Genomic DNA, 12,842 nt, shown 5'->3' with positions numbered 1-12,842 from the left:
AGCCAACTAAGTCAAAAGGAGCCAGGTACAGTGGCTTTCACCTGTAATCCCAGAACTTTGGGAGGCCTAAGCAGGATTGCTTGGGCCCAGGAGTTCAAGACCAGCCTGGACAATGTAGTGAGACCTCATATCTACAAAAAAAAAAAAAAAATGTTTAAAAATTAGCCATGTGTGGGGCCACGCTCCTGCAGTCCCAGCCACTCAGAAGGCTGTGGTGGGAAGGATCACTTAAGCCTGGGAAGTTGAGGCTGCAGTGAGCCAAGTTCATGCCACTGCACTGCAGCCCAGGTGACAGAGCAAGGCATTGTCCCAAAAAAGGAAAGAAAGAAACTAGGCTTGCCCTTGCTAGACAAAGTGTAGTGTGATTAGATTGAAAGAAAAACAAATCAGTATCAATTGCACAGGGGCTCACTCAGTAACACTCAGGAAAAGAAGTCACACTTTAGGGAAAAAAATGGTTAAGGAATGAGTAGTAGTAATTGAAAAAAAACAAAGCATTTTTAGCTTTCCCCTGACTGTCCCAGAGATCCTTATGCAGTCCTGAATGGTAGGAGATGCTCAACAAGAGGAAAAACTGGCCACTCAGAAGAAATTCCCGCTAAGGCCCAGGGCACTACCTACCAAAACGCTACATTATGCAAGTACAAAGAGTGCTGTGTGACGCTTGGAGAACAGTCTTTGAGGAAGCCTGAAGGGAGGGGAAAATTATTGAAATCCAGGCTGGACTTCCTGTATAGTATGTCTCCCCAAGGCAGGAATCCTGTGCCTATTAGTAGGTAGGACCTTCTAGGAGACTTGCAGTTACTCAGACCCTCCCTCTTTCTACTCAAGGGCAGCAGAGCCCCATCTGTTTCTGACACAATGTTATAAGAGGGTTCCTCTATCTGTAGTGCTTTTACCTGGCAGAAACTGAGGTCTCACACAATATGTGTGTGGGGTTGGGGGTGAGGGGAAGAGAGAAAGAAAAAGAGAGACTGGGGGGAGAAAGAAAAGACAAAAAGGAACGGGAGAGAAGGGGATGCAAGAGAGAAGGTTAAAAGAGAAGGGAGGAGAGAGGAAAGGAGGGAGGAGAGAGAAGAAAAACGAGAAGAGAGGGAGAGTAAAGAGAAGGAGACAGAGAAAGATGAAAAAAGAGAGAAAAAGGGAGAAAAGAGGCTGACCTTTTTTGGTACAGATTTTAATTCCCAGGCAGGCCACCCAATTGTTTTGTTATTTCTCCACTCCTGAGCTGTAGATAGAGCACTCTGACATTTATAAGATCTTTGCTCTTGGAGAAACTGTGAACCGTAATTCATGTTTGTTTGTTTTTCTCATTTCCTTTCTAGGAAGGGAGGAAGAGAGGAAATCAGGTGTACTTCAGAGGTCTCTGAATCCATCTACTGTCCTGATTTGCCACAATTATTGGTAACAACTTAGATGCACTGCAACAATAAATAAAAGAAGTGACACCTGGCTCTAGAATACCAACCAGTGTAATGATATTCATCAGTCACACCCATGTCCCAAGTAAGTCCTGCCCCTTGTGTCACTGCCTCCAACAGCAAAGAGCATTCATCATGAAAACAACCGCTGTGTCCTGTACGTATTAAAAAGGACAGGCTTACATGACAAGCCTCTCTAATTTAGGTCTCTTCTTGAAAGTAGTAAGTGAGAAAATACGTAACAGGAGGAAGGAAGGGGAATGGCGGAATACTTTTGTGTCAAGATGTACAAGGTCACTGAAGGTAAGTGTTAAAAAATACAATCCAGAATAGCCTTGAACTTATGCCTCTCCACACCCTACTTCTCCGTGTCCCTCCAACTAAAGCAAATTTCAGTCTTGGAAAGGAATCCTGCATCTTGTGGTCCCCACATCTATCATTTTTAAATGCTGAAAGCACTCAAGAGTTAGAATGAACCTTCCAGATTGATACCAGCATTCTTAAGGCATTTTCTATGAATCCTAGTTCCATAGGATGTTAACAGGCACGTACACACATGCACACACACAGTTCTGTGGTCGGCATAGGGGAACACTAGGTGAAACAAACACAAGCAGGTTTATTGCAGGGCTTCTCAGAGTCTGTAATAGGTGAACATTCACTATGAATCTCCACAGTGTTTGTTGTGTTAATATATTTTACCTCACAATCATTTTTTAAAACAAATTATCTTGTGGGACTAGTGTTCATCAGGAACATAGTTTAGGAAATGCTAGTATACCCACTCAGCTCATTTTATTGAAGCACTATAGTACATGGGTAAAGAGCACAAACTTGGGTCACAGACTGTTTGGCTTCACATTTCCAGCTCTGGGCAAGTTGCTTAAGCTTTCTGGATGCTTTCTTTATATTTAAAATGAGGATAACAGTATTGTTGCAAGGGTTAAATTAGTATATAAATATGTAATATTTATGTAAAGCACTTAGAATAGTACCTGGCACATAGCAATTGCCCTATAAATGTTAAATATTATTTTACTGATGAAGAAAGTGAAGCCTAAAGAGGTAAAAAGGCAGTCTAAGGTCACATAGCATGTCAGTATCAGAATTGGGGCCAGAATTCAGGTCTCCTAACTCTCTGTCTAGTATTGGTGTCTCGAATGATGAAAATGTCTTTAGAATTTAGCAAAAAATCTCTCTAAACCACTTAAGTATTTTACCACAAAAAACAGAAAATGATATCTAAAAAGACACAACCCTAAAACAAATCCCAGTGGTTTCTAGGAGTAACTGCTTGGTTAGGGTTTCCCAAGTACAAAGTGAGGTTGAACGAGTGGGTTTTGGTGGCAAGGAAAATTATTCCAATGCCTACAAAACAGTGTCTAAAATTCCAGACCACTGCCACCAGGGCTTCCTAGGTAGCCTCTTCCCTTGCAATGTAGTACCAAGAGTCTTTCTGGATGCTCAGGCAAATCTCCCTGAGACAAGCTGATCTTTGAGACCTCCCACAACTAATGTATGCTAAAGCCTCTACTATTGTTTGGCTCTGATGGAGGGAGGAAAAAACATACAGTTATAGAGCACTTATAATGTGCCAGGCCCTCATCATACCTTATCTTAATCTTCATCATAGTCCCAACAGACTCAGGGTGTTTAAGTGATTTGCCCAAGAACTCAGAGCTAATAAATAATATAGCTTGAATTCAAATCCAGCTTTGTCCATGCTTTCTCCATTATATCACACTATTTCCTAGACTGGAAGGATCACAGTGAAGCCAACTGGATTTGCAATTTTGGGAACTGGAAGGGGAGCACAATTCTCATCTCTAGAAATCTCATTTCTTTCATAATGAAAAACACTTCTTTACCCAGTTTTATCTTTCTTTATTTTGACCCTGCCTCTTGTCTAAATGCATTTCAGGTTGTTTATAATAAAAGACAGATCTACAATTAGGTTATTAGAATAGAAAACCGAAGTCATGAAGGGGGGAGGAAGCAATTATGCTAAGTACAAGGGCTAAGGTAGTTAACATGACTGAATATTTGGTCTTAGTTTCCTGGAAGTAAAGGCAAAAAATATCTACTTTTAAGAAAGCTTCATACAAATTGTAATCTCCTGTGTGGTACTACAAAGTGCTACAAAGTGTTATTAACATACTACAAAGTATTATTATTTTTTATTATTACTAACCAAGATAGCATTCTGTACCCATCTGGCACTCCAATTATTTTGGATGTTGTTTCTGTGATAACTCCACAGTTTATTACAGTCTGAACAAGCTATGCATACAAACAACTAAAAGACAATGCTACCTCTGCTACTTGCTAGATGTTTAACCTTGGATAAAAAACTCTAGCTCTCCAGGACTCAGTTTTCACATCTGTGAAATGAGAGGCTTAGACCATCACAACATGATCCTTATTTATTAATTAACTTATGTATCAGCAGCTTTATTGAACTATAATTTACATACCATAAAATTCACCCTTTTTTGTGAAACAGGGTGTCACTCTGTCGCCTAGGCTGGGGTGAAGAGGCACTATCAGAGCTCATTGCAGCCTCAACCTCCCAGATTTAAGCCATCCCCCACCTCAGCCTCTTGAGTAGCTGAGACCACAGGTGCAAGCCACCACACCCAGCTAATTTTTTTTTTAATTTTTTGTACAGATGGGGTTTCACTATGTCACCCAGGCTGGTCTCAAACTCCCGGGCTCAAGTGATCCTCCCACCTGGGGTTCCCAAAATGTTGGGATTACAGGCTTGAGCCAACCGGGCCCAGTCAAATTCACTCTTTTAAGTATACAATTCAAATAGTTTTAGTAAATTTGGAGTTACACAACCATCATCACAGTGTAATTTTAGAACATTTCCATCATTCCGAAAAGAAACTTCATCCCCATTCCTCATTTAGATATTTTAAAAGATCCTTTCTAACTTTTCCATTTCTAGACTTATAAAGCTTTAGTAGCTCCTTGGCTATTTACAAGTTCAAATTCCTCAGTGTAACATTCAAGGTCCTTTACAATCTATAAAACCTTCACTGTCTTTTCTTTTACCCATACAAATGTAGAAATTACTTTTTTGTGTTAAAACATTCCTTAATGAGCTAGCAATTATTTATGTGAAGGAGAGTCCAGAAAACAGATTTTTGACTAAATTATCCTTGTCCTTGATTAAAGAGATTCATGAATTAAACACATAACGCTATTCTCTAGAGTAGTTACTGAGGTCTAAGAGGCTGTAAACTTGGAAGAGCTTCTCCCTGCCTGTCAGGCTGCTCCCATTAGATCACAAGACAGAATGGACATATTTCTCAGTCTCTTTCATTTTTGGATCTTATGCTTGGCATCTCATCACCTTACTTAAGAGATCCCAGAGGAGAGTTGCCATATCTATATCCAATTATGTATCCTTAACTCCCAATGTGGGATTCTGCATACAATATTTAATAATGATGATAGTAACTGGTAGCTAAATTAAGCATCTACCATGTGCCAGACACTGTTCTAAGCACTTTACAGATACTAATTTATTTAATTCTTATAACAACCCTGTGAGATAGGTACTATTTTTAACACCGTCTTATAGATGAAGAAACTGAGGCAAGAGAGATTACATATTTGCCAAAATCACAAAGCTAGTTAAGTAGCAGAGTTGAGATTTTATTTCAGACAGTCTGGCTCCAAAGTATGCACTCTTAAACCACAGCAAATTGTCAAACCAGTTGAAGCTCAATAAATGTTAATTGCATAAAGCCTTATTATTAAGGTTCCATCCCAGGAAAGAAAAGTAATTAAGAATTCTGGGTGCCAACTGACACAGATGTAATGAGGGTAGGGAAAAACACATAGAACAAATTCTGATTCAGACAAGAGAGTCACCAAACTTTAGGGTAGGTCTGAGATGCTCCAAAAATGGTTGTTGAACCCTAAACTATATCTTAGAAAGATAGATCTGTTCTCATACATAGGTGGTGGGAATGTAAAATTGGTAGTGTCTAGCTGAATATGTGCATGTTCTATGACCCAGAAATTCCTCTCCTATGGCATACACCAACAAAAATATATATTTAAATCTGCCAAAATGTACTACTGGTAAAAGGCAGAACTGGAAATTCCCCATCAACAGAAGAATGGATAAATCACATGTGGCATGTTAACAAAACATAATATAGCAATGAGAATGATTTATAACTTCAAAAAATAATATGGATAAATCTTTCAAACAATGTTGAGCAAAAGAAGTCAAACACAAAAGAGACTGTATTAATCCATTTATATTAAGTACAACAAAAGGGTAAAATAAATGTATCCTGTTACAGATCAGTATAGTGGTTTACCCTTGGGAGGGGTATTGACTGGAAAGGGGCATGAAGCAGACTCCTGGTAATGTTCCTTTTTTGGGGGGGGGCGGTTGTTGTTGTTCTTTTTAATCTCAGTAGTGGTTGCACAGGTGTGTCGAGTATATAAGTTTATAGCACAATGAATACTTCCAATCTATACACTTTTCTTTATGTGTACTGTACTTCAATAAATTCTTTCTAGTCTTTCTGAGTAGAGAAAAAGACTCAAGCAAGAGCCAAAAGTAAAAGTCACTTTTGTACTTGACATGCACAACTAATGACTGACAATCTCAAAGTTATCCCTTTGACCTGAGATGGACAAGGCAGATGCTCTCTTTTGTGGAAACAGTGAGTTACCCAAAAGGGAGGTCATTTTAATCCCGAGCCATTAATGCAACCCTAATCCTTTCTAAAAACTGAGGAAAAAACAGATTCACAGCAGCATACCACCTGTGGGCACTCACAGCCCTGCCAGGCAACAAAACAAATACTAATTCTGTTTAAAGAATCAAGTTTTAATTTGGAGTTTTTATTTATATTTCAAGACTAATGACACTATCCATGCAGTACAAATGGATTCTGACCGTGATGCAAATTTAAGTTTTCTTGAGCACGAACCCTATCCCAGCGCCAGTCTGAGCACTCCTATCTTTATTTATTAGGCAAGCATTCCACATCTATGGATCTCAGTTTTCTTATCTGTAACATGGGAATAATAATAGTATCTCCTAATAGGTTAATGTAAGGATTGAAGGCATATTTCATGTAAAACATCTAACACAGGGCCTGCCACATAGTTAAATATTCAATATTTATTAGTTGCTATTATAATTTTCGTATGGGCCCATTAATGATTTCTTCTCCCTTCCAATTTCCATATAGCAAGCCCAGTTTATAGTTTCAATCCTTAACAGGGGAATTTTAATATTTTAACACTCAAGGACAAGGGCAGTTCTGCCTCCCCATCTCTCCCAGTTGTCAAAAGAGAGAAAAAAGGAGTATTCAAGTGAGCTGATTTTGAACTAGAGCTTAGGTGGGTTGGGAGAAAAGGGAGTCTGGACAACAGAAGTTCCTTTCCTTTAATGGTACCACCTTCTTATACCATGTCAGAGCACCTCGTACAAATGACATGATCTGGAAACAAAGGGACACAGAAAAAGGCAAGGCTGGCTATTACACGGGATGTGGTTATCCTCCACAGACAAAGGCCCTGAAGAGGAGGGAGTCAGAAAAAGAGGTTAAAGGTTGGCGTTTGTGCTTTGCCCATCAGGCAGCATCAAGGTCTTATGCTAAAAAGTGGGCAAAACATTACTAGTTACAAAAACTCTTTCACACACATCCTCTTATTTAATCCCACAACCATCTTGTGAAGTGAGTCAGGCAAATTTCATTATCGTCATTTGGTAGGTGTATCAGTCCGTTTTCAGGCTGCTGATAAAGACATACCCGAGACTGGGCAATTTATTGCAGGTTTATTGGACTTAACAGTTCCACATGGCTGGGGAAGCCTCACAATTATGGCACAAGGCAAGGAGGAGCAAGTCACATCTTACCTGGATGGCAGCAGGCAAAGAGAGAGCCTGTGCAGAGAAACTCCCGTTTTTAAAACCATCAGATCTCATGAGACCCATTCACTATCACAAGAACAGTGCGTGAAAGCCCTGCCCCCATGATTCAACCATCTGCCACCGGGTCCCTCCCACAACACGTGAGAATTATGGAAGCTACAAGATGAGATTTGGGTAGGGACACAGAGAAAAACCCTATCAAAGCTAAGGCTCAGAGAGCTTAAATTTGTCCAAAGTCATTAGTTAGTAGTTGGTGGGGGTGTGGTGGGCAGCACTTTAATTCAAGTCTTCTGGCTTCAAAATCCATGTTCTTTCCATTAAAAACACGCTGGATTTTTTGCCAGGACTTCAATTAGCCTGGGCCACGTGTGTTACGATCAACAGGAAAAAATAAGGACAGACTAGTTGTGAACTTTTCACTGTTCCCCAGGCCCAGAGAGGAGAAGGAAGGGAAGCGGATTTGAAACAGAAAGGGGCTGGCGTTGGGAAAGGAGGGGAGTAGGATCCAGAAAGATGAGAGGAAAAAGTAGCAGAAGCAACTTTAACTCGGGGCTGGCTAAAAACAGGCGACAACTGGCTAGATAAACCTCTTGGGTTTCTCCTACCGGCTGAGCAGGGCCAGATCCACTCTGCCCCATTCCCCTTCCTTTTCTATTGCCCAGCTTTAGCCCAAGAGATGCTGTAGCCCCACAAACCCTCACAGGCAGCCGTGGAGCTGGGGCGAGAGTGGGGGTCTGGGCAGCCCCTGGGGAAGGTTAGTGGTTGGAGGAGCCAAGAGGATGGTGAAGAAACGCTGGATAAAGGAAGTAACTCTGCAGGAGGCAGTGCCATGTGGGGTATTCGCGAATGGCGGTTACAAGTGCGGCTAGTAATAAAAAGCTGAGATAAGGGTGGGTGTGAGGTCAAGGCTAGGGAGGAGCTGGAGTCAGAAGGCCAGAACAGGCGTGCACCGGGCGCGGGGGCGGTGTCGCGTAAGGGAACAGTGGCGCAAACCACCTCTTTCCCGGCCGCCGAGGCCCGCAAGCGGATCCTGAGAAGGGGTGTTTGGTTGAAAAGGGGTGTCGACCCAGAAAGAGAACCCAGGACCTCGTACGGGAAAGACGCGTCAAAAACGGCTGAGAAGGCTGAGGAGGTGTGTCTGGGCTCCCAGGTGAACACCAAGAGGAAGCTCGCAGCTGTCAGCCTCGCTTAACTCTTCTCCTTACCTTGGGTACGGTAATATGATCCATGACCGCAGTTCCCGCCACCGGAAGATCTCAGTGCTACTCCGGATACCGCCGCCACCGCTCTAGCGGCCCCCTGCCCTAACCCGAGTTTCTACCCCGCCCTCCGTGTCGTGTCGCAAACTCTCGTCACCTGATCCTCGGCGGCAGCTCCTATCGCGACACTTTGACCGTAGCCGTTCCCGCCATCTTGCTTCCTGGCAAGTGCCCTTTTCTTCGGGGAATTGATTATTCTGGTTCAGGTTCAACGTTTGGCCCAGTCTTTAAGTCCCAGATTCGAGTACTGCCACCCTTCTCACACTCCTTGATGGTATAAGGGCTCTGAACACAGATGTCAGTCCTTTACTCTAATATTACAATGATAGCATGCTGCAGTGGTAACACAGGCTGCCCCATGCTGGCAATTGGGTTTCTGAAGAGCTTCCTAGATGTGAGACCTTGGGAAAGTCACCAGAGAATATTTTTTGAAATATGGAAAGGTATATACTCCTCTCTGTCTCTCCTTTATGTGTCTGCTGCCATCAACCTAGTTAAAATCCGAAATACTACAGTAACCTCATCACTTTTGCCATCATAGATATGGGAAGAGGACCAAGGAAGGGCCCACTGGACTAGTTATCAGATGAGGGGTAAATAGGTGCAGACCCTCAGAGGTGTGCTCCAAGTCAGACTTGTGATGGGAAAAAGAACAATCTGAGAGTTGGGAAATCTGGGTTCTACTCCTATCAGGTCTGCCACTAACTTGCTATGTGACCTTGGGGAAATCACGCCACCTCTCTGAGTCTTAAGTTGACCAAGGTTACAGTGAGGGTATTGGCCACTATCTCAGGGTAATTTCTAGCTCTACTATTGCAGTGTTATGGTTTGCAATCTCACTGCCCCTACAAAATAATTTTGTTCTTCTTTGAGTTCTTATAACATTTGCTAGTAAAACTATTCGTTTATCATATTCTGCCTTTTTCTCTAGCCTGAAGGCCTTTCCCTTGATCCGTGACACTATTCTCCCTTGCACCATCGTTCCATCATTTTCAGCCCTTTCAGTGCCAAATATCTCAAAAGAATAGTCTACTTATCATCACCTTCACTTATCCATAACAAACTCACTCCTCCCTACCACTCCACTCAATTGGCTCTTTCACATCATCCTCAATTCCAGCTGCTGATTCCAAACAGCTCTTCTCAGTGCTAATTTTCTATTTGTTTTACAGCATTTAAAACTATTGATTCATATTCCTTTTTGACATTCTTTCTTCCCTTGACCTTTATTATAAAGCAAACTCACTGCCTGCATCCCCAGCTGTTCCTTCCCTGATTTCTTCCCAACTCCTTTCTCCTTTTTTAAAGCCATTTTCCTGGCTTCTATCCTCATTCCTCTTCTATTTTCTTTCTTTTGGTTATCATGATCTCTTCCACAAGTTAAACCCTTACTCCCGGATATGGCTTGGATCTGTGTTCCCACCAAATCTCATGGCTAATTGGAATCCCTTATGTTGGAAGTGGGACCTGGTGGGAGGTGATTGGATCATGGGGGTGGTTTCTTCTGAATGGTTTAACACCCGCCTCCTTGGTATTGTCATTGCCATAGTGAGTGAGTTCTCACGAGATCTGATGGCTTAGAAGTGTGTGGCACCGTCCCCTGCCCACTTTCCTCCTGCTCTGGCCATGTGAAATGCCTCACTCCCCATTTGCCTTCCACCATGACTGGAAGTTTCCTGAGGCCTCCCTAGAACCAGAAGCTACTATGCTTCCTGTACAGCCTGCAGAACCGTGAGCCAATTAAACCTCCTTTCTTTATAAATTACCCAGTCTCAGGTATTTATTTATAGCAGTGTGAAAAGGGGCTAATGCACCCTCAGTAGGGGATTCCCAACTTCGTATCTCAAGTACCATGACCTTTTTCGTGAGTTCAAATTTAGAACTTCCAATTGCCCTCTGACAGTTCTACTTGCATGTTCCTGCTAGCACGTTAAAGGCATCATGGCCCAAAACAAACTCATTGTTCACACTCTCTCACAACCCCCTTGCATTTTCCCACCTCTACCACTTGCTCTTTCTCAATTTTTTCCTATCCCTACTAATTGCACCACCGTATACCCTGTTACTCAGACTCAAAACCTTGTTTCCATGCTGTTTAGGATAGTGGAAAGGGTGTGTGGACTCTAGTCAGACCAGGTTCAAATTTTGGCTTAGCAATATGCTAATAATACATGGCCCTGGCCAAATTACACAAACTCTCTGTGCCTTAGTTTTCTCATCTATAAACTTATTCTCATAAAGTTCTTGTGGGAACTCAAAATGTAATGTATATGAGTTTCCAGGAACATTGTAAAGACACAATGAATATTGATAGGTTCCTTCCTTTCCTCAACTTTATCATCAAATATCTCTGTTTTCTCTCTCAAATGCTTACCTTGCTTCCTAGTTTGCTGATAAAATAGAAGCTGTGAGAAGGGAACTTCCACATCATCCCACAACCAAATTTTCTTGATGCCTTGCATGTGAGCTCATATAATCTGTCTTCAATTAACGAACTCTTCCTGAGCTTCCCTAAGGCAACCCTTCCACTTGTCCACTCAATTTCATTCTCTTTATCCTGCTCAATTGTTTCCTTGCCTTTATTACTAAATGTTTCCACTTTACTGGATCACTGCCATCAGCATGAAAGCATGCCATAGAATTTCCAATCTTAAAAAATATCTTTTTGGACCCACATTTCTGTCCCCAACCTGCCATCCCTCCATTCCTCTGATACTTTATAGCGGAACTCTTCAAAAGATTTATCTAAATCCATTCTCTTCTATTCCTGTCCTATTTTCACTTTAAACCTCTCTAATCAGGCATTTCTTCCACCACTCCACCAAACTATTCTTGTCAAGGTTACCAATATTCTCCCCATTGCAAAGTCCATTGGTCATCCTCAGATCTCTTTTTGTCCTCTCAGCAGTATTTGATCACTCCCTTCTCATTGAATACATTTTGTTCACTTGGCTCCAGGGATAGGGATACCACTCTCTCTCCTACGTCACTGACTTCTCATTCCCAATCTCTTTTGCTGTTTCACTTCATTTTATCTATCTCTATATGTTGTAATGCTGCCAGAGCTCAGAACTAACCTCTTCTTTATTAACTCTTATTCTTTGGGTGCTGTCATCCAGTGCCATGGCTTTAAATAGCATCTGTTTGTGGACAACTCCCAAAATTTTATCTCTAATCTTTATCTGTCCTCTGAACTCAAAACTTACATAATATTCAGCAGCCTACTGACATGTCTCCTTAGATATTTTAAAGACATCTCAAACGTATTACATCCAAAACAGAATTTTTGACTCTTTTATTTTATTTTATTTTTATTATACTTTAAGTTCTAGGGTACATGTGCACAACGTGCAAGTTTGTTACATATGTATACATGTGCCATATTGGTGTGCTGCACCCATTAACTCATCATTTACATTAGGTATATCTCCTAATGCTATCCCTCCCCCTTCCCCCAACTCCATGACAGGCCTTGGTGTGTGATGTTCCCCTTCCTGTGTCCAAGTGTTCCCATTGTGCAGTTCCCACCTATGAGTGACAACATGCGGTGTTTGGTTTTCTGTTCTTGCTATAGTTTGCTGACAATGATGGTTTCCAGCTTCATCCATGTCCCTACAAAAGACATGAACTCTTCCTTTTTTATGGCTGCATAGTATTCCATGGTGTATATGTGCCACATTTTCTTAATTCAGTCTACCATTGATGTACATTTGGGTTGGTTCCAAGTCTTTGCTATTGTGAATAGTGCTGCAACAAACATACATGTGCATGTGTCATTATAGCAGCATGATTTATAATCCTTTGGGTATATACCCAGTAATGGGATGGCTGGGTCAAATGGTGTTTCTAGTTCTAGATGCTTGAGGAATCACCACACTGTCTTCCACAATGGTTGAACTAATTTACAGTCCCACCAACAGTGTAAAAGTGTTCCTATTTCTCCACATCCTCTCCAGCACCTATTGTTTCTTGATTTCTTAATGATCGCCATTCTAACTGGTGTGAGATGGTATCTCATTGTGGTTTTGATTTGCATTTCTCTGACGACCAGTGATGATGAGTATTTTTTCATGTGTCTGTTGGCTGCATAAATGTCTTCTTTTGAGAAGCATCTGTTCATATCCTTCGCCCACTTTTTGATGGGGTTGTTTGTTTTCTCGTAAATTTGTTTGAGTTCTTTGTAGATTCTGGATATTAGCCCTTTGTCAGATGAGTAGATTGCAAAAATTTTCTCCCATTCTGTAGGTTGTC

The 12,842-nt window shown here is 41.5% G+C and overlaps 1 protein-coding gene across 1 annotated transcript in view; it reads right to left on the bottom strand.

Annotated features, from left to right (window-relative positions):
• The window catches only part of MTMR8 (myotubularin related protein 8), a 123,521-nt gene extending 114,870 nt beyond the window's left edge, over nucleotides 1-8,651 (bottom strand). Inside the window, exon 1 of the mRNA XM_011947406.1 lies at nucleotides 8,538-8,651. Coding sequence (XP_011802796.1) covers nucleotides 8,538-8,561 — 24 coding nt within the window. The 5' untranslated portion in view covers nucleotides 8,562-8,651. The remainder of the gene's footprint in view (nucleotides 1-8,537) is intronic.
• Between the last annotated feature and the right edge of the window lie 4,191 nt (nucleotides 8,652-12,842).

This window comes from Colobus angolensis, unplaced genomic scaffold (genome assembly GCF_000951035.1).
Source record: "Colobus angolensis palliatus isolate OR3802 unplaced genomic scaffold, Cang.pa_1.0 Scaffold264, whole genome shotgun sequence".
Lineage (NCBI taxonomy): Eukaryota > Metazoa > Chordata > Mammalia > Primates > Cercopithecidae > Colobus > Colobus angolensis.
The sequence above is the reverse complement of the archived record's forward strand: the minus strand, read 5'-3'. Positions and strand labels throughout refer to the sequence as shown.